The sequence below is a fragment of the Salvelinus alpinus genome, chromosome 5, assembly GCF_045679555.1.
Source record: "Salvelinus alpinus chromosome 5, SLU_Salpinus.1, whole genome shotgun sequence".
Lineage (NCBI taxonomy): Eukaryota > Metazoa > Chordata > Actinopteri > Salmoniformes > Salmonidae > Salvelinus > Salvelinus alpinus.
In genome coordinates, this window is record NC_092090.1 from 89463925 (window position 1) to 89490022 (window position 26098).

The following is a 26098-nucleotide window of genomic DNA, read 5'->3' on the forward strand; positions in this document are numbered from 1 at the left end:
CAGTGTCAACAGAATGATAGATGGTTTTGTTACAGTGTCAACAGAATGATAGATGGTTTTGTTACAGTGTCAACAGAATGATAGATAGTTGTTACAGTGTCAACAGAATGATAGATAGTTGTTAGTGTCAACAGAATGATAGATGGTTTTATTACAGTGTCAACAGAATGATAGATGGTTTTGTTACAGTGTTAACAGAATGATAGATAGTTGTTACAGTGTCAACAGAATGATAGATGGTTTTGTTACAGTGTTAACAGAATGATAGATAGTTGTTACAGTGTCAACAGAATGATAGATGGTTTTGGTACAGTGTAACAGAATGATAGATGGTTTTGTTACAGCAACAGAATGATAGATGGTTTGTTACAGTGTCAACATAATGATAGATGGTTTTTTACAGTGTCAACATAATGGTAGATGGTTTTGTTATAGTGTAACAGAATGATAGATGGTTTTGTTACAGTGTCAACAGAATGATAGATAGTTGTTAGTGTCAACAGAATGATAGATGGTTTTGTTACAGTGTCAACATAATGATATATGGTTTTGTTACAGTGTCAACAGAATGATAGATGGTTTTGTTACAGTGTCAACAGAATGATAGATGGTTTTGTTACAGTGTCAACATAATGGTAGATGGTTTTGTTACAGCAACAGAATGATAGATGGTTTGTTACAGTGTCAACATAATGATAGATGGTTTTGTTACAGTGTCAACATAATGGTAGATGGTTTTGTTATAGTGTAACAGAATGATAGATGGTTTTGTTACAGTGTCAACAGAATGATAGATAGTTGTTAGTGTCAACAGAATGATAGATGGTTTTGTTACAGTGTCAACATAATGATAGATAGTTGTTAGTGTCAACAGAATGATAGATGGTTTTGTTAGTGTCAACAGAATGATAGATGGTTTTGTTACAGTGTCAACAGAATGATAGATAGTTGTTAGTGTCAACAGAATGATAGATGGTTTTGTTACAGTGTCAACATAATGGTAGATGGTTTTGTTAGTGTTAACAGAATGATAGATGGTTTTGTTACAGTGTCAACAGAATGATAGATAGTTGTTAGTGTCAACAGAATGATAGATGGTTTTGTTACAGTGTCAACAGAATGATAGATGGTTTTGTTACGGTGTCAACATAATGATAGATGGTTTTGTTACAGTGTCAACATAATGGTAGATGGTTTTGTTACAGTGTCAACATAATGGTAGATGGTTTTGTTACAGTGTCAACAGAATGATAGATGGTTTTGTTACAGTGTCAACAGAATGATAGATGGTTTTGTTACAGTGTCAACATAATGGTAGATGGTTTTGTTAGTGTCAACATAATGGTAGATGGTTTTGTTACAGTGTCAACAGAATGATAGATAGTTGTTACAGTGTCAACAGAATGATAGGTGGTTTTGTTACAGTGTCAATAGAATGATAGATAGTTGTTACAGTGTCAACAGAAGGATACATGGTTTTGTTACAGTGTTAACAGAATGATAGATAGTTGTTAGTGTTAACAGAATGATAGATGTCATCATTGTTAAGCACTGTATTTGGAGGCATTTAACAGATGCAGTGATAATTGTTTATTTAAAAAAAAAATGCTCGTAGTCTTGAATTGCTCTCCCTCATCACTTTATTCTGTGCTTGTTGTGTTATTGTCAAATGAACATGGGCTGTAATAACCACAGGTGTTAAAAGTTCTCCCATGGAAACAATGAATATCTCTATGGCCGTAGTGCATTTCCTAACGTTTTACCCCTCACACACATATGGCACCCTGCCGCTCCTCACTGGCTAGGCAGAGTGGTGGTGGTGGTGGGTGGGGTGAGTGACCCGGGTCAGTGAGAGTGACGGTTGATTGGCTGCCACCCAAAGCCCAGCCTCCAAGGCAGCGTGAGGAACAGTTGTGGTGGTCCGACTGACACCCAACGCCCCCTCTCAGATCTCAGGTGGATAGGGCTACGGAGGCATGTGATGAGGCCAGGGTGAGAAACAGGGAGAGAGAGAAGGGAGGAAAGAGAGGGAGGGAGAGCGAGTTAACGCCACACCAGCTGTCTGGGCCTCGGCTGCCAGACGTCCCAGAAGGCCGTTGGAGTCGTGACTGGAAGAGGGCTCTGCATCCGCGGGCCTTGTACCTGCCAGATGGGGGAATGGCAGCCAAACTCTTTAATTGCATGAAGGGAGAGAGGCGCAGAAAAGCAAGGCCTCCGTCTGAACTGAAGGTCAAAGCTAGTTTGCTTCTTTTGACAGGCGGAACTACTTCAGCATGTCCATACGGAGGTAGAAACCTAACAAGCACTGCATTTTTTCCTCCTACTGCTGCTTTGCTCCTCACACCGTCATTATCTTTCCTGTCATAATTAAGCGGTAGTCAGTTTGAACAGCGGCGTTCAGTGTTCTCTTTCTTTGGGGAGCCGAAGATTTGGTCCAAAGTTATAATTTCAAACCCTTGTTCCAGCCTCAGCTAAATGCAAAAACTTGATGGGGTCAATTCTGTTTTAATGGATATCGTGATTGATTAATTGATATTCAACCCATGAATTGGAAACCTGTTTTATTCTTTGAAGATTTTTCAATTTATAAATTATGTTTCAGTAGTTTGCCAGATTAACCCCTGACCTGGTACAAAAAGACTTGAGGTACTGACAGAAGTTTCTCTACTACACCCCCTGGAGAGGGTTTTCATTCAGTCCCAATGAGTAGGACTAGATTAACACGATGTCTCTCTCCCTCCCTCTGTTTCACTGTCTGTCTCACTGTGTGTCTCCCTGTGTCTGCCTCTCTCTTTGTTCGTCTCGCTCCCTTTCTCTGTCTGTCTGCCTATCAGAGGGCCAGTTGAGGCACACCACGACAGGGGAGGCGTTTGTGTTCAACGCCCGAGAGGATCTCCACAGGTGGAATCAGAAACGCTACGAGGCGTTGGGAGAGGTACTTATTGTTGCTGCTCCCCCTCTTCATGGTCTCCCGGGTGGCGCAGTGGTCTAGGGCACTGCATCGCAGTGCTAGCTGCGCCACCAGAGTCTCTGGGTTCGCGCCCAGGCTCTGTCGCAGCCGGCCGCAACCGGGAGATCCGTGGGGCGACGCACAATTGGCATAGCGTCGTCCGGGTTAGGGAGGGTTTGGCCGGTAGGGAGGGTTTGGCCGGTAGGGATATCCTTGTCTCAGTATGTTAAAATGTAATAAAATGTATGCACTCTACTGTAAGTCGCTCTGGATAAGAGCGTCTGCTAAATGACTAAAATGTAAATGTAAAATGTAAATGTCTTCATCCCCGTTCATCCCCCTCTAACTCTGTCTATCAATCTCCAGTGTTGCCCTGTGTTCTCTTGTTAGTACTACTGCAGTACTATTAAGTTAATTAAAACAAGACAAAATAGGGAAGGAATTCATCCCTGATTGAGGAAATTGAAAGTCTCTCTGACAGGGTATTATTAAGGGAAACGGAGGAGGATTTTGATGCCTCTCTGCTCTCCAGTTGTAATAACTCTTTAATTGGATTCAGAGAGGAAGTTGAACATGCGCACATACACACACACACTTTTTATTCCTTGGATTTGTCTTCTAAAGATTCAGTGCATCATGTATTTGTCTCTGTCTGGTACATCTCCTGAGAGTAAAGTGTGTTTGTGGGCATGGCGCTTGGCAGGGAGTGGTGGATCCTTCCTTGGCAGAGAGTGGTGGATCCTTCCTTGGCAGGGAGTGGTGGATCCTTCCTTGGCAGGGAGTGGTGGATCCTTCCTTGGCAGGGAGTGGTGGATCCTTCCTTGGAAGGGAGTGGTGGATCCTTCCTTGGCAGGGAGTGGTGGATCCTTCCTTGGCAGGGGGTGGTGGATCCTTCCTTGGCAGGGAGTGGTGGATCCTTCCTTGGAAGGGAGTGGTGGATCCTTCCTTGGCAGGGAGTGGTGGATCCTTCCTTGGCAGGGGGTGGTGGATCCTTCCTTGGCAGGGGGTGGTGGATCCTTCCTTGGCAGGGGGTGGTGGATCCTTCCTTGGCAGGGAGTGGTGGATCCTTCCTTGGCAGGGAGTGGTGGATCCTTCCTTGGAAGGGAGTGGTGGATCCTTCCTTGGAAGGGAGTGGTGGATCCTTCCTTGGCAGGGGGTGGTGGATCCTTCCTTGGCAGGGGGTGGTGGATCCTTCCTTGGCAGGGGGTGGTGGATCCTTCCTTGGCAGGGAGTGGTGGATCCTTCCTTGGCAGGGAGTGGTGGATCCTTCCTTGGAAGGGAGTGGTGGATCCTTCCTTGGCAGGGGGTGGTGGATCCTTCCTTGGCAGGGGGTGGTGGATCCTTCCTTGGCAGGGGGTGGTGGATCCTTCCTTGGCAGGGAGTGGTGGATCCTTCCTTGGCAGGGAGTGGTGGATCCTTCCATGGCAGGGAGTGGTGGATCCTTCCTTGGCAGGGGGTGGTGGATCCTTCGATGGCAGGGAGTGGTGGATCCTTCCTTGGCAGGGGGTGGTGGATCCTTCCATACTTTCTGTTGAAGCTTGCATCTACAGTTGAAGTCAGAAGTTTACATACACTTAGGTTGGAGTCATTAAATCTAGTTTTTCAACCACTCCACAAATTTCGTGTTAACAAACTATAGTTTTGGCAAGTCGGTTAGGACATCTACTTTGTGCATGACACAAGTAATTTTTCCAACAATTGTTTACAGACAGATTATTTCACTTACAATTCACTGTATCACAATTCCAGTGGGTCAGAAGTTTACATACACTAAGTTGACTGTGCCTTTAAACAGCTTGGAAAATTCCAGAATATGATGTAATGGCTTTGGAAGCTTCTGATAGGCTAATTGACATAATTTGAGTCAATTGGAGGTGTACCTGTGGATGTATTTCAAGGCCTTTTTTCAAACTCTTGCTTGACATCATGGGGAAATCAAAAGAAATCAGCCAAGACCTCAGAAAAATAATTGTAGACCTCCATAAGTCTGGTTCATCCTTGGGAGCAATTTCCAAACGCCTGAAGGTACCACGTTCATCTGTACAAACAATAGTACGCAAGTATAAACACCATGGGACCACACAGCAGTCATACCGCTCAGGAATGAGTCACGTTCTGTATCCTAGATATGAACGTACTTTGGTGTGAAAAGTGCAAATCAATCCCAGAACAACAGCAAAGGACCCTGTGAAGATGCTGGAGGAAACAGGTACCAAAGTATCTATATCCACAGTAAAACCAGTCCTATATCGACATAACCTGAAAGGCTGCTCAGCAAGGACGAAGCCACTGCTCCAAAACCGCCATAAAAAAGCCAGACTATGGTTTGTAACTGCACATGGGGACAAAGATTGTACTTTTTGGAGAAATGTCCTCTGGTCTGATGAAACAGAAATAGAACTGTTTGGCCATAATGACCATCGTTATGTTTGGAGGAAAAAGGGGGATGCTTGCAAGCTGTAGAACACCATCGCAACTGAGACTGAGGAGCTGGCCGTTTACAATGGGCACCTTTTCATCCAAGCTACTCAATACTGCCCCTGCAGCCATAAGAAGTTAAGTACAACAAAGTCAAGGTATTGGGGTGGCCATCACAGAGCCCTGACCTCAATCCTATAGAAAATGTGTGGGTAGAACTGAAAAAGTGTGTGCGAGCAAGGAGGCCTAGAAACCTGACTCAGTGACACCAGCTCTGTCAAGAGGAAATGGCCAAAATTCACCCAACTTATTGTGGGAAGCTTGTGAAAGTCTACCCAAAACATTTGACCCAAGTTAAACAATTTAAAGGCAATGCTACCAAATACTAATTGAGTGTACGTAAACTTCTAACCCACTGGGAATGTGATGAAAAAAATGAAAGCGTAAATATATCCTTCTCTCTACTATTATTCTGACATTTCACATTCTTAAAATAAAGTGGTGATCCTAACTGACCTAAAACAGGACATTTTCACTAGGATTAAATGTCAGGAATTGTGAAAAACTGAGTTTTAATGTTTTTGGCTAAGGTGTAGGTAAACTTCCGACTTCAACTGTATGCAGGCATCAAAATATGTAGGAATGGAGTATGTATCTGAGAAGTGCCCTCTGTGCTGTTTTACATACTTTGATTTGGACTCTCCCGTTACATACTTTGAACCTGACCCTCCCGTGCTCAAATTTGCATGCTCTGAGGACGGTAGAATGCATATTGAGATAAACCCTCAGTGTCAAGCCATGCAGTATGCATGGGCTAATCAGACGCCAATGTTTAAATTTGTTGTAATCTTTTGTTAATTTGCATCCCCGCTATTTTGCTTTTAATTTTTCCGCTCATTCTTTGAAGTTCAAAGAGAAAGATGGACTCTTTGATGGGATTACTTGTGTGTTTTTCACTTCTAATCCAGGAACGTCCTTAGAGAACTAGCCTTATGTCCTCCCTGTCTTTAGCTGACGGAGGTATCCAGCATCTGAAACGCTGGATGCAAACATTTAGTAGTGCAGAACAGAGGCGTTTGAACTTCTTGAACTCAGACATCAGACCCAGATGTTTAGAGAAGGAACGCTCATCAAGGAGCCAGCATGCTAATGAGATTTGGTGGTTAAAAGAGACGGCATCTCATTCCAACATGTAATAGGCTATGTCACTGGTGACGCTAGCTGTGATAACGAGACATAACGAGAGAGGGGTGTGGCTAAAGTTGGCTTGGACTCCTGTCTGTCTCTATGTCTGAATGTCTGTCCATCCAGCTGTCTTGAGGCCAGGTTAATTCACAGGGCCAGGCGATGATTGTCACTCATTAAATGACACAGAAACTCTGTCTGGGCAGATGGAATAGAATAGTCATAGTTAATCTGGCTACTCAGACTATATGCATCATTATTTTGTTCTTTTTTTGTTGTTGCACTGACTCTCTTGCACAGGCTCGATGTACACTGACTGGACTCACACACACTACACAGACTCAAATGCTACACTGACACTCCAAAACCCACGTAAACACACACACACAGTACACAGATCGCCACACACACACACACATTCCTTCACACTCTTCACATACCATGCTGCTACTCTCTGTTTATTATCTATGCATAGTCACTTTTATCTCTACCTACATGTACATATTACCTCAATTACCTCGACTAACCTGTACCCCCACACATTGACTCTGTACCGGTACCCCTTGTATATTGCCTCCACATTGACTCTGTACCGGTACCCCTTGTATATAGCTTCCACATTGACTCTGTACCGGTACCCCTTGTATATAGCCTCCACATTGACTCTGTACCGGTACCCCTTGTATATAGCCTCCACATTGACTCTGTACCGGTACCCCTTGTATATAGCCTCCACATTGACTCTGTACCGGTACCCCTTGTATATAGCCTCCACATTGACTCTGTACCGGTACCCCCTTGTATATTGCCTCCACATTGACTCTGTACCGGTACCCCCTTGTATATTGCCTCCACATTGACTCTGTACCGGTACCCCTTGTATATAGCCTCCACATTGACTCTGTACCAGTACTTCCTGTATATAGCCTCCACATTGACTCTGTACCAGTACTTCCTGTATATAGCCTCCACATTGACTCTGTACCGGTACTTCCTGTATAAAGCCTCCACATTGACTCTGTACCGGTACTTCCTGTATATAGCCTCCACATTGACTGTACCAGTACTTCATGTATATAGCCTCCACATTGACTCTTTCAGTACTTCCTGTATATAGCCTCCACATTGACTCTGTACCGGTACTTCCTGTATAAAGCCTCCACATTGACTCTGTACCGGTACTTCCTGTATAAAGCCTCCACATTGACTCTGTACCAGTACTTCCTGTATATAGCCTCCACATTGACTCTGTACCGGTACCCCCTGTATATAGCCTCCACATTGACTCTGTACCAGTACTTCCTGTATAAAGCCTCGTTATTGTTCTTTTGTTGTGTTACTATTTTTACTTTAGTTCATTTTTCTTACTTACTTTTTATAAACTCTGAATTGTTGGTTAAGGGCTCGTAAGTAAGCATTTCACGGCAAGGTTGTATTCTGTTATGTGACAAATACCATGTGACTTGATTTAATAGGAGTTAATAGTAGTTAGCCCTATGAAATGAATCAGGGTAATAGGACACTATATTCCTATGGCCTGGGACTGGGTCTGGGCTGGTTAGCTATGGTCTAGTTCTGTCTTTTGGACATAATCATTTTCCACCATTGAAAATGAGGGGGGTCTTTCTTGTCTAAAGATATTTCTGTATTCTCTTATACATTCAGGGTTTTAATGGCTATTGCACATGCTCTCCCTGAGTCTTTTGGGCTATGAAGAGCAGGTCAAGGTTTAGGGGTGAGCGCAGAGAAAGCCCCTGCTGCTGAGAGCCCTCGTTCACAACAATGGCCTTCCTGAACCCCACAATGCATTGTGCGGAGGTGGAGAGAGGGGAAAGGAGACACGGTGTCCTTCTCTGATTGTCCCTAGTGCTAGGAGTGTGGGGGTGGGAGAGCGCCCACCCACCCTGCGTACCATCAGCTCGCTCTCTCTGTCTCTATCCCTCCATCCCTTCCATGGACCTGCCAGTCTACAGAGCAGAGCTAGCTGCGCAAGTGCAGTGCTAGGGAAAATGGCGTCCGCATTGTGAGAGACATCACAACACCAGATGTCCAATTTGCACTTCAGCCTTGTCTGAATGGGAAGACGATGTGGAGAATGTCTTGATGGCCGCGTAGAGGAAAGATCTGCAGCTGGGGTTGAATGCAGGGGCATTGCATTGTGGGCCCAGATTATAATTCTTATTCTTGTTTATTTATCTATTTTTACAGCTCAATACGAAGATCTTTCCAAGGAGCACAAATGCTTCACTGTATTCTACATGTTCTGGGAACTGTTTGTTTAATGTCCCAGTTTGTGGTGAATTAGCATATTGAATTGTTTGAAAACTTGTGAATACTAGCCCACTAAACCACTCATTTAAGGAGCTGTTTGTTGAAAAACATTGCTATTGTGTGGATCCCGGTGGATGTGTCTCTGAGAGCTCCTACCTGAGCAGTGGTGTGGCTGTAGACAGTAACAGGTTCGTAGGGAGGTGCTCACAGTCAGGAGCTGTGATTAAATAACACAGTGGGTGCTCAGTCAGCCGATCCACATTCTCCCCGTGCTAATATCTCCCACAATTGTCTTTAGTGGCTGCGTGGAAATAGCCTAGCCCGCTACACACTCTCATACAGACACACAAATTAAACGCTATCTAGTACCCCTTGGAGCTGTGGCTGTCTATTTCAGAGTGTGTGTGCATATAGTACCAGTCATAGGGTTTGGAGACACCAGCTCATTCAAGGGTTTTTCTTTATTTTGACTATTTTCTATGTTGTATAATAATAGTGAAGACATCAAAACTATGAAATAACACATATGGAATCATGTAGTAACCAAAAAAGTGTTAAACAAATCACAATATATTTAAGATTTTATATTCTTTAAAGTAGCCATCCTTTGCCTTGATGATAGCTTAGCCATTCTCTCAACCAGCTTCATGTGGAATGCTTTTCCAACAGTCTTGCTGGAGTCTCCACATATGCTGAGCACTTGTTGGCTACTTTTCCTTCACTCTGCGATCCAACTCATCCCAAACCCTCTCAATTAGGATGAGGTCGGGTGATTTTGGAGGCCAGTTCATCTGATGCAGCACTCCATCACTCTCCTTCTTGGTCAAATAGCCCTTACACAGCCTGGAGGTGTTGGGTCATTGTCCTATAGAAAAACAAATGATAGTCCCACTAAGCACAAACCAGCCATGCTGGTTAAGTGTGCATTGAATTCTAAATAAATCACAGACAGTGTCTCCAGCAAAGCAACCCCACACCATCACACCTCCTCCACCATGATTCACGGTGGGAACCACACATGCAGAGATCATCCATTCACCTACTCTGCATCTCACAAAGACACGGCAATTCGACCATATTCTGTGTACCACCCCTATCTTGTCACAACACAACTGATTGGCTCAAATGCATTAAGAAGGAAAGAAATTCCACTTTTTTTGTTGAAATGCATTCCAGGTGACTACCTAATGCCACGAGTGTGCAAAGCTGTAATCATGCCACCCATAGAATCTCAAATATAAAATATATATTTTTTGTTTAACACTTTTTGGTTTACTACATGATTCAATTAGTTATTTTCAATGTAGAAAATATGGAAATAAAGAAAAACCCTGGAATGAGTAGGTGTGTCAAAACTTCATAGGCTGTTTGTGTGTGTGATCCAGGATTACCTTTTAAGGTGTGTGTGTGTGTGTGTGTGTGTGTGTGTGTGTGTGTGTGTGTGTGTGTGTGTGTGTGTGTGTGTGTGTGTGTGTGTGTGTGTGTGTGTGTGTGTGTGTGTGTGTGTGTGTGTGTGTGTGTGTGTGTGTGTGTGTGTGTGTGTGTGTGTGTGTGTGTGGACGTGTTTAACTATTCTTGTGATGTCCAGATGTCCCCACAAGAATAGTAAAAAAAATAAAAATGTTGAAATATAATTTGACCAACTGGGTACGTTTCTGTTAGTCACCACAAGGTCAAATGCTATTTCTAGGAGGTTAAAGTTAGAATTACCTTAACTTAGGGCTGCAATCCCGTTAACGGGATCGATATGACAACAGCCAGTGAAAGTGCAGGGCGCCAAATTCAAACAACAGAAATCTCATAATTAAAATTCCTCAAGCATACAAGTATTTCACACCATTTTAAAGATACACTTCTTGTTAATCCCACCACAGTGTCCGATTTCAAAAAGGCTTTACAGCGAAAGCACCACAAACGATTATGTTAGGTCACCGCAAAATCACAGAAAAACACAGCCACATTTCCAGCCAAAGACAGGAGTCACAAAAAGCAGAAATAGAGATAAAATGAATCACTAACCTTTGATGATCTTCATCAGATGACACTCATAGGACTTCATGTTACACAATACATATATGGTTTGTTCGATAAAGTTCATATTTATATCCAAAAACCTCAGTTTACATTGGCGCCATGTTCAGAAATGCCTCAAATACCCGGAGAAATAGCAGAGAGCCACATCAAATAACAGAAATACTTTGATGAAAGATACATGTTTTACATAGAATTAAAGATACACTTGTTCTTAATGCAACCGCTGTGTCAGATTTCAAAAAAGCTTTACGGCAAAAGGGCAATATTCAATAATCTGAGAACATCGTTCAGCCACAAAAGGAAGCCATACAGTTACCCGCCAAATTGTGGAGTCAACAAAAGTTATAAATAGCATTATAAATCTTCACTTACCTTTGCTGATCTTCGTCGGAATGCACTCCCAGGACTCCCACTTCCACAAGAAATGTTTGTTTTGTTCGGTAATGTCCATCATTTATGTCCAAATAGTTATTTTTGTTAGCGTGTTTAATAAACAAATCCAAAGTCAGGAAGCGTGTTCACTAAAAGCAGACGAAATGTCAAAAAGTTCCATAACAGTCAGTAGAAACATGTCAAACGATGTATTGAATCAATCTTTAGGATGTTTTTAACATAAATCTTCAATAACATTCCAACCGGAGAATTCCATTGTCTTCAGAAGTGCGATGGAACAGAGCTCCCTCATGTGAACAAGCATGGTCAGAGCATGGTCAGGTCATGGTAGACCTTACTCATTCCCGTCTCCTTCGGCCCCACTCCACAGTAGAAGCATCAGACAAGGTTCTACAGACTGTTGACATCTAGTGGAAGCCGTAGGAAGTGCAAACTGACCCATATCCCACTGTGTATTCGATAGGCGATGAGTTGAAAACCTACAAACCTCAGATTTCCCACTTCCTGGTTGGATTTTTTTCTCAGGTTTTTATCTGCCATATGAGTTTTGTTATACTCACAGACATCATTCAAACAGTTTTAGAAACTTCAGAGTGTTTTCTATCCAATACTACTAATAATATGCATATATTAGCAACTGGGACTAAGGAGCAGGCAGTTTACTCTGGGACCTTTTCATCCAAGCTACTCAATACTGCCCCTGCAGCCATAAGAAGTTGGGTTAGGAGCTATCTTTAGTTTTAGGGTTAGGGTTAAGGTTAGGTTTTTGGGTTAAGTTTAGTGTAATGGTAAGAGTACAGGGTTAGGGAACATTTTGAATGGGACTGAATTGTGTGTCCCCACAAGGTTATTTGTACAAGACTCTGTGTGTGGTGATTGTGTGTAGGATCAGGGTGATCTGGGCCCTGTAGAGCACAGTGAAAGTGTAATTGTTGCTGTAAGTGATAGTTCCCCCTGATATGTGACTGGCATGAGGCCCAGGTGGAATTGTATTAAGCCGTTAATAAATTAGTATTTTTCTCCCCTCGCTGCATATGTGGGGTGACACACACACTCTATTCTAATGAACCTAGGCACAGCCAGATGGCTCTATTATGAATATTTCTCTCTCTTTTTCTCTGTGTGTGTGTCCCTCTCTCTCCTCTCTCTCTCTGTGTCTCTCACTCTCCTCTCTCTCTCTCTGTGTGTCTCTCTCTCTCCTCTCTCGCTCTGTGTGTGTGTGTCTCTCTGTGTGTGTGTGTGTGTCTCTCCCTCTCACTCTCCTCTCTCCCTCTCCCTCTCACTCTCCTCTCTCTTTGTGTCTCTCCCTCTCACTCTCCTCTCTCTTTGTGTCTCTCCCTCTCACTCTCCTCTCTCTTTGTGTCTCTCCCTCTCACTCTCCTCTCTCTTTGTGTCTCTCCCTCTCACTCTCCTCTCTCTTTGTGTCTCTCCCTCTCACTCTCCTCTCTCTTTGTGTCTCTCCCTCTCACTCTCCTCTCTCTCTGTGTCTCTCCCTCTCACTCTCCTCTCTCTTTGTGTCTCTCCCTCTCACTCTCCTCTCTCTCTCTCTGTGTCTCTCCCTCACTCTCTCTCATTCTCTCTCTCCTCTCTCTCTCTTGCTATCTGTCACTCTCCTCTCCTCTGTCTCTCTCAATTCAATTCAATTCAGGGGCTTTATTGGCATGGGAAACATATGTTAACATTGCCAAAGCAAGTAAAGTAGATAATATACAAAAGTGAAATAAGCTATAAAAATGAACAGTAAACATTACACTCACAGAAGTTTCAAAAGAATAAAGACATTACAAATGTCATTATGTATGTGTATACTGTGTTGTAATGATGTGCAAATTTTTAAAGTACAAAAGGGAAAATAAACATAAATATGGGTTGTATTTACAATGGTGTTTGTTCTTCACTGATTGCCACTTTCTTGTTGCTGTGATGGCACACTGTGGTATTTCCCCCAGTAGATATGGGAGTTTATCAAAATCGGGTTTATTTTCGAATTCTTTGTGGATCTGTGTAATCTGAGGGAAACGGGTCACTAATATGGTCATACATTTGGCAGAAGTTTAGGAAGTGCAGCTCAGTTTCCACCTCATTTTGTGGGCACTGTGCACATAGCCTGTCTTCTCTTGAGAGCCAGGTATCCCTACGGCGGCCTTTCTCAGTAGCAAGGCTATGCTCACTGAGTCTGTACATAGTCAAAGCTTTCCTTTATTTTGGGTCAGTCACAGTGGTCAGGTATTCTGTCACTGGGTACTCTCTGTTTAGGGCCAAATAGCATTCTAGTTTTCTGTTTAAATTTTTTTTTTTTTCAATGTGTCAAGTAATTATCTTTTTGTTTTCTCATGATTTAGTTGGGTCAAATTGTGTAGATGTCCTGCTTGCTAAGGGGACTCTTCTCCAGGTTCATCTCTCTGTAGGTGATGGCTTTGTTATGGAATATTTGGGAATCGCTTCCTTTTAGATGGTTGCTGAATTTAACGTATTTTTTCTGGATTTTGATATTTAGCGGGTATCGGCCTAATTCTGCTCTGCATGCATTATTTGGTGTTTTACATTGTACACAGAGGATATTTTTGCAGAATTCTCAGTTTGGTGTTTGTCCCATTTTATGAATTCTTGGTTGGTGAGCGGACCCCAGGCCTCACAACCATAAAGGGCAATGGGTTCCATAACTGGTTCAAGTATTTTTAGCCAGATCTTAATTGGTATGTCAAATTTTATGTTACTTTTGATGGCATAGAATGCCCTTCTTGCCTTGTCTCTCAGATCGTTCACAGCTTTGTGGAAGTTACCTGTGGCTCAAATGTTTAGTCCGAGGTATATATCATTTTTTGTGTGCTCTAGGGCAACGGTGTCTAGATGGAATTTGTATTTGTGGTCCTGGCGACTGGACCTTTTTTGGAACACCATTCATTTGGTTTTACGGGGATTTACTGTCAGGGCCCAGGTCTTGCATAATCTGTGCAGAAGATCTAGGTGCTGCTGTAGGACCTCCTTGGTTGGTGACAGAAGTACCAGATCATCAGCAAACAGTAGACATTTGACTTCAGATTCTAGTAGGGTGAGACCGGGTGCTACAGAAATGTACGAGTCTGCTGTTAATGATTATGCAGAGGATTTTCACAAGGAAAATCCTCTCTCTCCCTCCCTGGTTGGGACATCCCTTCATACAGTTGAAGAACTCAAAGCCCCTTTTTACCACCAGTGGGTCTTGTGTACTTTACATGCAGTTTAATTTATCCAATGAACAGTAAATATTGAGTGTATGTGTAGTTAAACACACCCACATACAGAGAGGAACAGTAGGCCTCTACACTACTGTTTTCCTGTTAGCTGGCACCAGGGCGTGCGAAGGCAACGGCGAGCCCTCACACCCCTGTCAGTCACGGCTGTTTTGTTTGGAAGTTAAGAGGAGCAAAATAGCAGCTGTCTTTCTTGATTTATCACTTCTCATCACTCCTCAAACCCCACAGCACGGCTGGAGGAGAGGGAGGGAGTGAGGCAGAGAGAGAGGCAGAGGGGGAGGTGGAAAGCGGAAAAGTGGGACGCAGAGAGAGGGGGGGTGGAGAGAGGTGAAGCAAACAGGGGGTAGGGGGGAGGCGGAGAGAGGGGGGGGGAGGCAGAGAGAGGGGTACGCAGAGAGAGAAGATGGGGAGGGAGGCAAAGAGGGGGAGGGAGTGAGGGAGGCAGAAAGGGTGAAGGAGTGAGTGAGGCAGGGAGTGAGTAGGGAGGAAGAGAGAGAGGGGCAGGCGGAGAGTGGGAGGCGGAGGGGAAGATGAGGAGGCGGAGTGGGTGAGGGAGTGAAGGAGGGAGGGAGTGTGTGAGGCAGTGACTGAGGGAGTGAGGCAGGGAGGCAGAGGCAGAGGGGGCGGTGGGAAGGGGGAAAGTCGGAGGCAGAGAGAGGGGTGGAGAGAGGGGAAGCAAAGAGGGGGTAGGGGGGAGGCAGAGAGGCGGAGAGAGGGGAAAGCAGAGAGAGAGGTTGAGGCAGAGAGAGGGGTAGGCAGAGAGGCAGAGAAGAGAGGCAACAAAAGAGAGAGAAGAGGGGGAGGGAGGCAAAGATGGGGAGGGAGTGAGGGAGGCAGAGAGGGTGAGGGAGTGAAGGAGGGAGTGAGTGAGGCAGTGACTGAGGCAGGGAGGGAGTGAGTTGGAGGAAGAACGAGAGAGGGGCAGGCGGAAAGGGGGAGAGTGGGAGGCGGAGGGGAGGCGGAGAGAGGAGGAGGCAGAGAGGCAGAGAGGCAGAGAGAGAGGGGGAGGCAGGGAGGGTGAGGGAGTGAGGGAGTGAGGGAGGGAGGGAGGGAGGCAGGGCGGGTGAGGGAGGGAGGGAGGCAGGGAGTGAGGGAGGGAGGGAGGAAGAGAGGGGCAGGCGGGAGAGGGGGGAGGGGGAGGCAGAGAGAGCGAGAGGAGGCAAGCAGAGAGCGAGAGGAGGCAAGCAGAGAGAGCGAGAGGAGGCAAGCAGAGAGAGCGAGAGGAGGCAAGCAGAGAGAGCGAGAGGAGGCAAGCAGAGAGAGCGAGAGGAGGCAAGCAGAGAGAGCGAGAGGAGGCAAGCAGAGAGAGCGAGAGGAGGCAAGCAAAGAGAGCGAGAGGAGGCAAGCAGAGAGCGAGAGGAGGCAAGCAGAGAGCGAGAGGAGGCAAGCAGAGAGCGAGAGGAGGCAAGCAGAGAGCGAGAGGAGGCAAGCAGAGAGCGAGAGGAGGCAAGCAGAGAGCGAGAGGAGGCAAGCAGAGAGCGAGAGGAGGCAAGCAGAGAGCGAGAGGAGGCAAGCAGAGAGCGAGAGGAGGCAAGCAGAGAGCGAGAGGAGGGAAGCAGAGAGCGAGAGGAGGGAAGCAGAGAGCGAGAGGAGGGAAGCAGAGAGAGCGAGAGGAGGCAAGCAGAGAGAGCGAGAGGAGGCAAGCAGAGAGAGCGAGAGGAGGCAAGCAGAGAGAGCGAGAGGAGGCAAGCAGAGAGAGCGAGAGGAGGCAAGCAGAGAGAGCGAGAGGAGGCAAGCAGAGAGAGCGAGAGGAGGCAAGCAGAGAGAGCGAGAGGAGGCAAGCAGAGAGAGCGAGAGGAGGCAAGCAGAGAGAGCGAGAGGAGGCAAGCAGAGAGAGCGAGAGGAGGCAAGCAGAGAGAACGATAGAGTTAAGGTGTGCGGAAGGGAGAAAGGGGAGGGAGGAGAGCCAAATACTATAGAAGTGAATTATCCTTGGGCCGGCTTCTGAGGGTAACACCTGAGGTGATCATTAGGCTGCCATTAAGGATCGCAGCACATACCCAGAGAGAGAGAGTGTGGGAGGGAGAGAGACAGAGAGAGATGAGACAAAGAGAGACAGGGAAAGAAGAGAGAGAGAGAGATGAGCTTCCACATTTTTCAGCGTGTTTTTACAAAAAGGTAGATTTAGAGTTAGATAAACTTGGATTTTTCGGCGAGGGCATATACAGGATACTACCCTCCACAACATTTTTTATTTTTAACGTTTATTTATCTAGGCAAATCAGTTAAGAACCAGTTGTTATGTACAATGACGGCCTAGGAACAGTGCGTTAACTGCCAGATCTGTACCTTGTCAGCTCAGGGATTGGATCCACCAACCTTTCTGTTACTGGCCCAACGGTCTAACCACTAGGCTACATAACCTTCACTCCAGATCAAACCTCCAAACCTACAACCTGATTCTGGACAACATTGCCTGGAAGGATTCCTACCACCAAAGATTTTTATTTCCAAGATATACAGCAAATGCTCTGGCAAACTAACAACAGAAAGCTGAAAACAACCTGGAACTGTTTGAGTGCTGTGTGAGTACTTTTAAAGTCAAGAAGATAAATACATTACAATGATATTTGACTTTATAAGGACTGAATGCTAAGTTAAGGCTACTAAGCTTGCTAGGACAGATATCTGACTGCAACTTCAATTAGCACTGAGGTGTGAAGTGAGAGGTGTCAAAGCCCAAACTAAACAGGGAAGGGACTTGGTGTATGCTAATTTGGTATAGAGCAGACCTCTTCAAACTCTTCAAATAATTTTACATTTGGCTAGAAATTCAAAAGGAAATGATCTCAACAGAGAAAAATGGCCTCCTGTGTGCTACCTATATCCTCCCACTAGAATCCCCATACTTTAATGAAGACAGCTTCTCCATCCTGGAGGGGGAATCAATAATTTCCAGGCCCATGGACAAGGTACTCGTCTGTGGTGACCTAAATACCAGAACAGGACAATAACCTGACACCGTCAGCACACAGGGAAACAAACACCTACCTGGAGGTGACAGCATTCCCTTCCCCATATGCCCCCCTAGGCACAACTACGACAACATAACCAACAAAAACGGGTCACAACTCCAGCAGCTCCGTTGCACGCTGGGTATGTATATAGTCAATGGTAGGCTTTGAGTGGACTCCTACGGTAGGTACACCTATAGCTCATCTCTTGGCAGTAGCACTGTAGACTACTTTATCACTGACCTCAACCCAGAGTCTCTGAGTGTCCACAGTCAGCCCACTGACACCCTTATCAGATCACAGCAAAATCACAGTCTACTTGTTCAGAGCAATACTCAATCATGAGGCATCATAGCCAAAGGAACTGAACAATATTAAGAAATGGTATAGATGAAAGGAAAGTACAAATTCCCATTTAGACAAATTCCTGGACAAAACATTCCACTGTAATAGTGAAGGTGTAAACTTGACAGTAGAAAACCTAAACAGTATATTTGACCTCTCAGCTTCCCTATTAAAAATAAATAAATGTAAAACAGCAAACCTAACAAAATTAACAACAATGACGAATGGTTTGATGAAGAATGCAAAAACCTAAGAAAAAAATTTGAGAAACCTACCCAACCAAAAACATAGAGACCTGAGTCTACACCTTCACTATGGCGAATCACTGAAACAATACAGAAATACACTATGGAAAAAGAAGGAACAACTGGTCAGAAATCAGCTCAATGTAATTGAAGAATCCATAGAATCAAACCACTTCTGGAAAATTTGGAAACACTAAACAAACAACAACACAAGAGTTATCTATCCAAAATGGAGCTGTATGGTTAAACCACTTCTCCAATCGTTTTGGCCCTATGACAAAGAACAAACAGCAAAAATATACATGATCAAATACAAATCTTAGAATCAACTATTAAAGACTACCAGAACACACTGGATTCTCCAATTACATTGAATGAACTACAGGAGAAAATACAAACCCTTCAACCCAAAAAGGCTATACTTAAACTCTTTAACATCATCCTTAGCTCTGACATCTTCCCAATATTTGGAACCAAGGACTGATATCCACAAAAGTGGAGACACTTTTGACCCCAATAACTACCGTGGGATATTTGTCAACAGCAACCTTGGGGAAATCCTCTGCATTATCATTAACAGCAGACTTGTACATTTCCTTCGTGAAAACAATGTACTAAGCAAATATCAAATTGGCTTTTTACCAAATTACCATACAACAAACCAGGTATTCACCCTGCACACCCTAATTGACAAACAAACCAAAACAAAGGCAAAGTCTTCTCATGCTTTGTTGATTTAAAATAAGCTTTCGACTCAATTTGGCATTAGGGTCTGCTATACAAATTGATGGAAAGTGGTGTTGGGGGAAAAACATACGACATTATGAAATCCATATACACAAACAACAAGTGTGCAGTTAAAATTAGCAAAAAACAAACATTTCTTTCCACAGGGCAGTGGGATGAGACAGGGATACAGGTTAAGCCCCACCCTCTTCAACATACACAGTACCAGTCAAAAGCTTGGACACACCTACTCATTTCAGGGGTTTTCTTAATTTATTCTAATTTCTACAGAATAATAGTGATGACATCAAACTATGAAATAACACACATGGAATCATGTATTAACCAAAGAAGTGTTAAAAATATATATTTTATATTTGAGATGCTTAGCCAATTCTTAGCCAAAATAGCCAACCTTTGCCTTGATGACAGCTTTGCCCGCTCTTCACATTCTCTCAACCATCTTCATGAGGTCGTCACCTGGAATGCATTTCAATTAACAGGTGTGCCTTGTCAAAAATGTATTTGTGGAATTTATTTTCTTCTTAATGCATTTGAGCCAATCAGTTGTGTTGTGACAAGGTAGGGGTGGTATACAGAAGATAGCCCTATTTTGTAAAAAACCAAGTCCATATTATGGCAAGAAGAGCTCATATAAGCAAAGAGAAACGACGGTCCATTACTTTAAGACATGAAGGTCAGTCAATCGGTAACATTTCAAGAACTTTGAAAGTTCCTTCAAGTGCAGTCGCAAAAAACATCAAGCGCTATGATGAAACTGGCTCTCGTGAGGACCGCCACAGGAAAGGAAGACCCAGAGATACCTCTGCTGCAGAGGATACATTCATTAGAGTTACCAGCCCAAATAAATGCTTTACAGAGTTCAAATATCTGACACATCTCTATGTAAACTGTTCAGAGGAGACCACATGAATCAGGTCTTCATGATCGAATTGCTGCAAAGAAACAACTACTAAAGGACCCCAACAAGAAGAAGAGACTTGTTTGGGCAATGGACATTAGACCGGTGGAAATCTGTCCTTTGGACTGATGATTCCAAATTTGAGATTTTGGGTTCCAACCCCCGTGTCTTTGTGAGAGGCAGATTAGGTGAACGGATGATCTCTGCATGTTTGGTTCCCATCGTGAAGCATGGAGGAGGAGGTGTGGGGGTGCTTTGCTGGAGACACTGTTTTGTGATTTATTTAGAATTCAAGGCACACTTAACCAGCATGGCTACCACAGCATTCTGCAGCGATATGCCATCCCATCTGGTTTGCGCTTAATGGGACTTTCATTTGTTTTTCAACAGGACAATGATCAAACACACCTCCAGGCTGTTTAAGGGCTATTTGACCCAGAAGGAGAGTGATGGAGTGCTGCATCAGATGAACTGGCCTCAACAATCACCCGACCTCAACCCAATTGAGATGGTTTGGGATGAGTTGGACCACAGAGTGAAGGAAAAGCAGCCAACAAGTGCTCAGCATATGTGGGAACTCCTTCAAGACTGTTGGACAATTATTCCAGGTGAAGCTGGTTGAGAGAATGCAAAGAGTTTGTGAAGCTGTCATCAAGGCAAAGGGTGGCTACTTTGAAGAATCTCAAATATAAAATATATTTCGCTTACCACATGATTCCATATGTGTTATTTTATAGTTTTCATGTCGTCACTAATATTCCACAATGTATTAAACAGTTAAAATAAAGGATCACCCTTGAATGAGTAGGTGTTCTGAAGCGTTTGACCGGTAGTGTACATTTTGACTTTTAAATTATTGATATAACATTGAATATTGAAGAATATAACTTATAAATGCCTCATGAGCTTTGTTCAAGTGTAATTAACCAATTAGAACCCAATATACATTCATATTTTACTCAATTGTTTGTGAATAATGAAAATGTAAACAAACACTGTATATCCTCAAACATGGTTAAAATTTCACATAACAAAATTTAAGAAAACCCTTGAATGAGTAGGTGTGTCGAAACTTTTGACTGGTACTGTATATCAACGAATTGACAAGGGCCCTAAAACAGTTTGCAGCACCCGGCCTCACCCTACTAGAATCTGAAGTCAAATGTCTACTGTTTGCTGATGATCTGGTGCTTCTGTCCCCAACCAAGAAGGGCCTACAGCAGCACCTAGATCTTCTGCACAGATTCTGCCAGACCTGGGCCCTGAGAGTACACCTCAGTAAGACAAAAATAATGGTGTTCCAAAAAACTTGTCCAGGACCACAAATACAAATTCCATCTAGACATCGTTGCCCTAGAGCACACAAAAAACTATACATACCTCGGACTAAACATCAGCGCCACAGGTAACTTCCACAAAGCTGTGAACGAGCTGAGAGACAAGGCAAGAAGGGCCTTCTATGCCATCAAAAGGAACATAAAATGAGACATACCAATTAGGATCTGGCTAAAAATACTTGAATCAGTTATAGAACCCATTGCCCTTTATGGTTGTGTAGTCTGGGGTCCACTCACCAACCAAGAATTCATGAAATGGGACAAACACCAAATTGATACTCTGCCAGCAGAATTCTGCAAAAATATCCTCAGTGTACAACGTAAAACACCAAATAATGCATGCAGAGCACAGTTATGCCGATACCAGCTAATTATCAAAATCCAGAAAAGAGCCGTTAAATTCTACAACCACCTAAAAGGAAGCGATTCCTAAACCTTCAAAAGTCATCACCTACAGAGAAATGAACCTGGAGAACAGCCCCCTAAGCAAGCTGGTCCTGGAGCTCTGTTCACAAACAGACCCCACAGAGCCGCAGGACAGCAACACGATTAGACCCAACCAAAACAAAAAGATAATTACTTGACACATTGGAAAGACTTAACAAAAAGGTTATGTCGATATAGGACTCGTTTTACTGTGGATATAGATACTGTTGTACCTGTTTCCTCCAGCATCTTCACAAGGTCCTTTGCTGTTCTTGGATTGATTTGCACTTTTCGCAACAAAGTACGTTCATCTCTAGGAGACAGAACGCGTCTCGTTCCTGAGCGGCATGACAGCTGCGTGGTCCAATGGTGTTTATACTTGCGTACTATTGTTTGTACAGATGAACGTGGTACATTCAGGCGTTTGGAAATTGCTCCCAAGGATGAACCAGACTTGTGGAGGTGTCGTGGCTGAATCAGAATGAGTTGGGTATTATTGATAAGATGTTTTATTTTCATAATATGCTTGTGAGATACTTGTCATTAAAATATTTCCCTTTGGACTATAGGGTTGGCAGTTGCAGTTATCACTTCTGAGTTAGGGCTTAGTCACTTGGGGCCCAGAGAGGTCAGGCTTGTCTTCATATGTCAATGTATCTGTTAAACCATGTGGTGCTATGTAGAATATCAGAAGGGGAGGAGGACAGAATGGAACATTGTTTTCTTATGGGAATGTGTCTGTAACTATTCCTAAACCATGTGAAGGGATGGCGTTATTAATGGGGAACCAGTTAGTTATCTCATACAATGTCTGTACGCCAGTCACTCCCTACTTTTCTCATGGGGGGAAGGAGTAAGGCAGTGTCTGGAACCATTGTATGTCCCCTCTGAGGTTGCCCTTATCTTGACCTAGTATATGACCTAAGAGGCTCACTGTCTTTTCTGAGCTTGTCCAGGGGGGGGGGTGTATTTTTGCTGGGAGTATCTAGAATTGACAATTGATATATGCCATTGGATGAGGTAATGTTGTGGTACCAAGCATGAGATTGAAACCTCGTCTTAGGAGACCAAACTGAACGGTAATTTATAGCTAATGTTATCTAGCTATGGGATACTCCTCTTTCAAGTAAAAGGTTCTTTGTAAGTTGAGAGGGTTGTATCTTGGCTATAAAAGAAACAAATAATTGTTTTGTAAGGACTCTTGATCTGAGAGTCAAAAGGGCTATGGTGAAGCTCATATATTATTAAAGATGGACTTTATAATATAACTCTGACTTGTGTGTGGTTGGCTCTTATTATTGAGTAATACAGGAAATTACCACGACAGAGGTCTACAATTTTTTTCTGAGGTCTTGGCTGATTTCTTTAGATTTTCCCATGACATCAGGCAAAGAGGCACTGAGTTTGAAGGTAGGCCTTGAAATACATCCACAGGTGCACCTCCAATTGGCTCAAATTATGTCAATTAGCCTATCAGACGCTTCTAAAGCCATGGCATCATTTTCTGGAATTTTCCAAGCTGTTTAAAGGCACAGTCAACTTAGTGTACATTAACTTCTGACCCACTGTAATGGTAATACAGTGAATTATAAGTGAAATAATCTGTCTGTAAACAATTGTTGGAAAAATTACTTGTGTCATGCACAAAATAGATGTCCTAACTAACTTTCCAAAACTATAGTTTGTTAACAAGAAGTTTGTGGAGTGGTTGAAAAACGAGTTTTAATGACTCCAACCTAAGTGTATGTAAACTTCCGACTTCAACTGTATATATACTCAGTGAGCATAGCCTTGCTTCTGAGAAAGGCCGCTGTAGGCAGATCTGGCTCTCAAGAGAAGACAAGTTATGTGCACACTGCCCACAAAATGAGGTGGAAACTGAGCTGCACTTCCTAACCTCCTGCCCAATGTATGACCATATTAGAGACATATATTTCCCTCAGATTACACAGATCCACAAATATTTAGAAAACAAAATCAATTTCGATAAATTCTCATATCTATTGGATGAAATACCACAGTATGAAATGCTCCCATCACATCAGCAAGATTTGTGACCTGTTGCCACAAGAAAAGGGCAACCAGTGAAGAACAACCACCATTGTAAATACAACCCATATTTGTTTATTTTCCCTTTTGTACTTTAAACATTTTTCACATAATATGACATTTGAAATATCTTTATTCTTTTGGAACTTCTGTGAGTCTAATGTTCACTGTAAATGTTTTTAACTTTTGTGTATTATCTACTTTACTTGCTTTGGCAATGTTAACGTATGTTTCCCATGCCAATAAAGCCCTCAAATTGAAATTGAATTGAGAGAGATGAGACTCCATGCAGACAACCCCCCCCCCCCCTCCCCTCTCTCTCTCTCCCCCTCCCTCTCTCCAGAGAGCAAACTTCCTCCAGACACAGGCACAACACATGGGACCTTGTGGGATTTTCGATGGGAGTGCATCAGCTTTGTTCCTCCATATACCCCACTGTTAAAAAAAAGGAGCGAGAGCGAGAGAGGGGGACTATTTTAATTCTCAGCCTGATGTTAGATAAACCAAACCTTAAAATAAACCCTATCCTTCCTTCCCCTCTCTCGTTCTCTCTCTTCCTCTCTTTCTATCTCTATCTGTCTCTATTTATCTCTCTCTCTTCCTCCCTCTCACTGTATCCTCTTTCTCTTTCTTTCTCATCCCTCTTTCTCTCTCTTTCTCCTTCTATCTCTATCTGTCTCTATTTATCTCTCTCTCTCCTCCCTATTCTCCTCCCTTTCTCTCTCTCTTTCTCTGTATTCTTTCTTTCTCGTCCCTCCTCCTTTTTCCTCCCTCTTTCTTTCTCTCTTTCTCCCTCTCTCTCTATCTCTCTCTTTCTCTCACTCTCTTTCTGTATTTTTTTTGTTTGGGTGATTTTCTTCCTCTTTCTATTCTTCCATAAAGAAGAAGAATCCTTTCTTTTCTGGGCACTGTCACTGTAACCGTGCAGAGTGCTCACTTTCATTATGTAAACAGCTTTGATGTCAACGCGGTGTGCCTACTCTCTGGATAAGTGGCTTTTAAAGAGAACTCCGGCCGACAGATTCACAGTCAGCCTGCTCTCCTCTGTGTGTGTCTGTGTGTCTGTGAAGTGTGATGTAGAGAGATGGTTAAACCAACCAGTACAGTGTGTAGAGGTCACTCCACCATTCCTCAGGCCTGTTCCATAGCCACCTGTTATCTATGTTTAGGCTCTGGTCAGACCCAGGGTAACCCTCACCCCCTCCTCTCCTCCCACCCCCATATGCGGGTAACCCTCACCCCCACACCCATGTCCAGCAGATCTTCTCCTTATCGCCTTAAGAGCGGTCAGCCGGACCAAGCATGTGTGGAGTAATCAGAGAGCATTACACACATACAGTGTGGGAGGTCTGGATACCCCCTCTCTCTTCCTCTCTCCCCCTTTTCCTCCCTCTCTCTGAGGGAGTCCCTTCCCAGTTTGAATAGGGTTTTTCCACCAGCGGCGTTTACAAACAGATGGACTTCCGGACACAGTGGTTTTCATTAAGGTCTTAGCCAGGGTGGTGGTGAGAGGAGGGGGGGCAGTAGAGAGAAGAGGGGTAGGAGAAGTGTTTGGATGCGCGGGGGTGAAAAACGGTTGGTCAAGGCCAGTCGTCCACCCTTCCTCTCTACCCCAGTTGGAGCTCGCACCGACAACACACACGCTCCCTTGGATTACCTCTCTCTTCCCCCCGCCCTCACCCTTCCCTCCCCCACAGGACTGATCTTTCCTGGAAGGTCTTTCCTTCCTCTCTGCTCCTCCTGGGTCACCGGGGGGGGGGGTCACCACAACACTTCCCCTAACCACACAGACTCCCAGAGAAAGGGTGAAGGAAGGGTGAGCCTCTCGCCATGCTGTCGTACAACTGTGGCATTCACACTCGTTTTGATACGTATGCCACATTGAGTAGTTTAAGTAATACTGGCAGTGTTACCAAAGAGGATTTAAATAAAGAGGCCTAGAAACTGCTTCTCCAGTAGAAATTCCCAATCACGCTTGTAGGCGATGTCATAGCGACTTTAGCTAGCACAGCTCATGCGCAGAAACATGTCATCGGATCTAACGGTCGTTTTGCACCGAACTGCTCATGTGCAGGCCGTCAAATCAAAGTTACTTTCTGAGGTTTTAGTAATGACAGTTCAGCTACTGAAGACGTTGGCGCCAATCTAGGTTTTGCCTTTAGTGTTTGAGAAAATTAACCACTAAGGACACATTTACTTCTCCCATTGATTTGCCAAACCCCGGTCTGTTCTGCGAAGTCTGCTTTGTGAGGCATTCCTATAAGTATTAGCCTGTTAGGCCTCTGGGTTTGAAACCGCTATGGTATTACACTTTTTGACAGTTTTTTTCCCCCTCAGCCAAATGTCCCCAATCCCTGTCAGTGTGAGTGCACAGCATCATCCTCAGCAGCACCAGCAGCCAGCCAGACCCAGACAGACAGAGCTCCAGGGAGAGAGAGACACAGAACCACTTAGCACTACCTGCAGGGCCAGGCCTTTCATTATGGGACTAATAACACAGTGTTAATGATGTGACAAAGTGGTGGAGCCCATTCTGCTGATTGGCTGCAAAGACCGCATTAGACAGGCGGAGGCTGAGGCCCACGTAGGGATGGTAGACATTTTCTC

At 44.0% G+C, this 26098-nt stretch overlaps 1 protein-coding gene across 1 annotated transcript in view; it reads left to right on the plus strand.

The window, feature by feature from the left end:
* Window positions 1-26098, plus strand: part of LOC139577180 (cotranscriptional regulator ARB2A homolog) — a 331393-nt gene that overhangs the window by 13042 nt on the left and 292253 nt on the right. The window contains exons 4-6 of the mRNA XM_071404090.1: window positions 2835-2944; window positions 8191-8219; window positions 8918-8954. Of these exons, the coding sequence (XP_071260191.1) occupies window positions 2835-2944; window positions 8191-8219; window positions 8918-8954 (176 nt within the window). The remainder of the gene's footprint in view (window positions 1-2834; window positions 2945-8190; window positions 8220-8917; window positions 8955-26098) is intronic.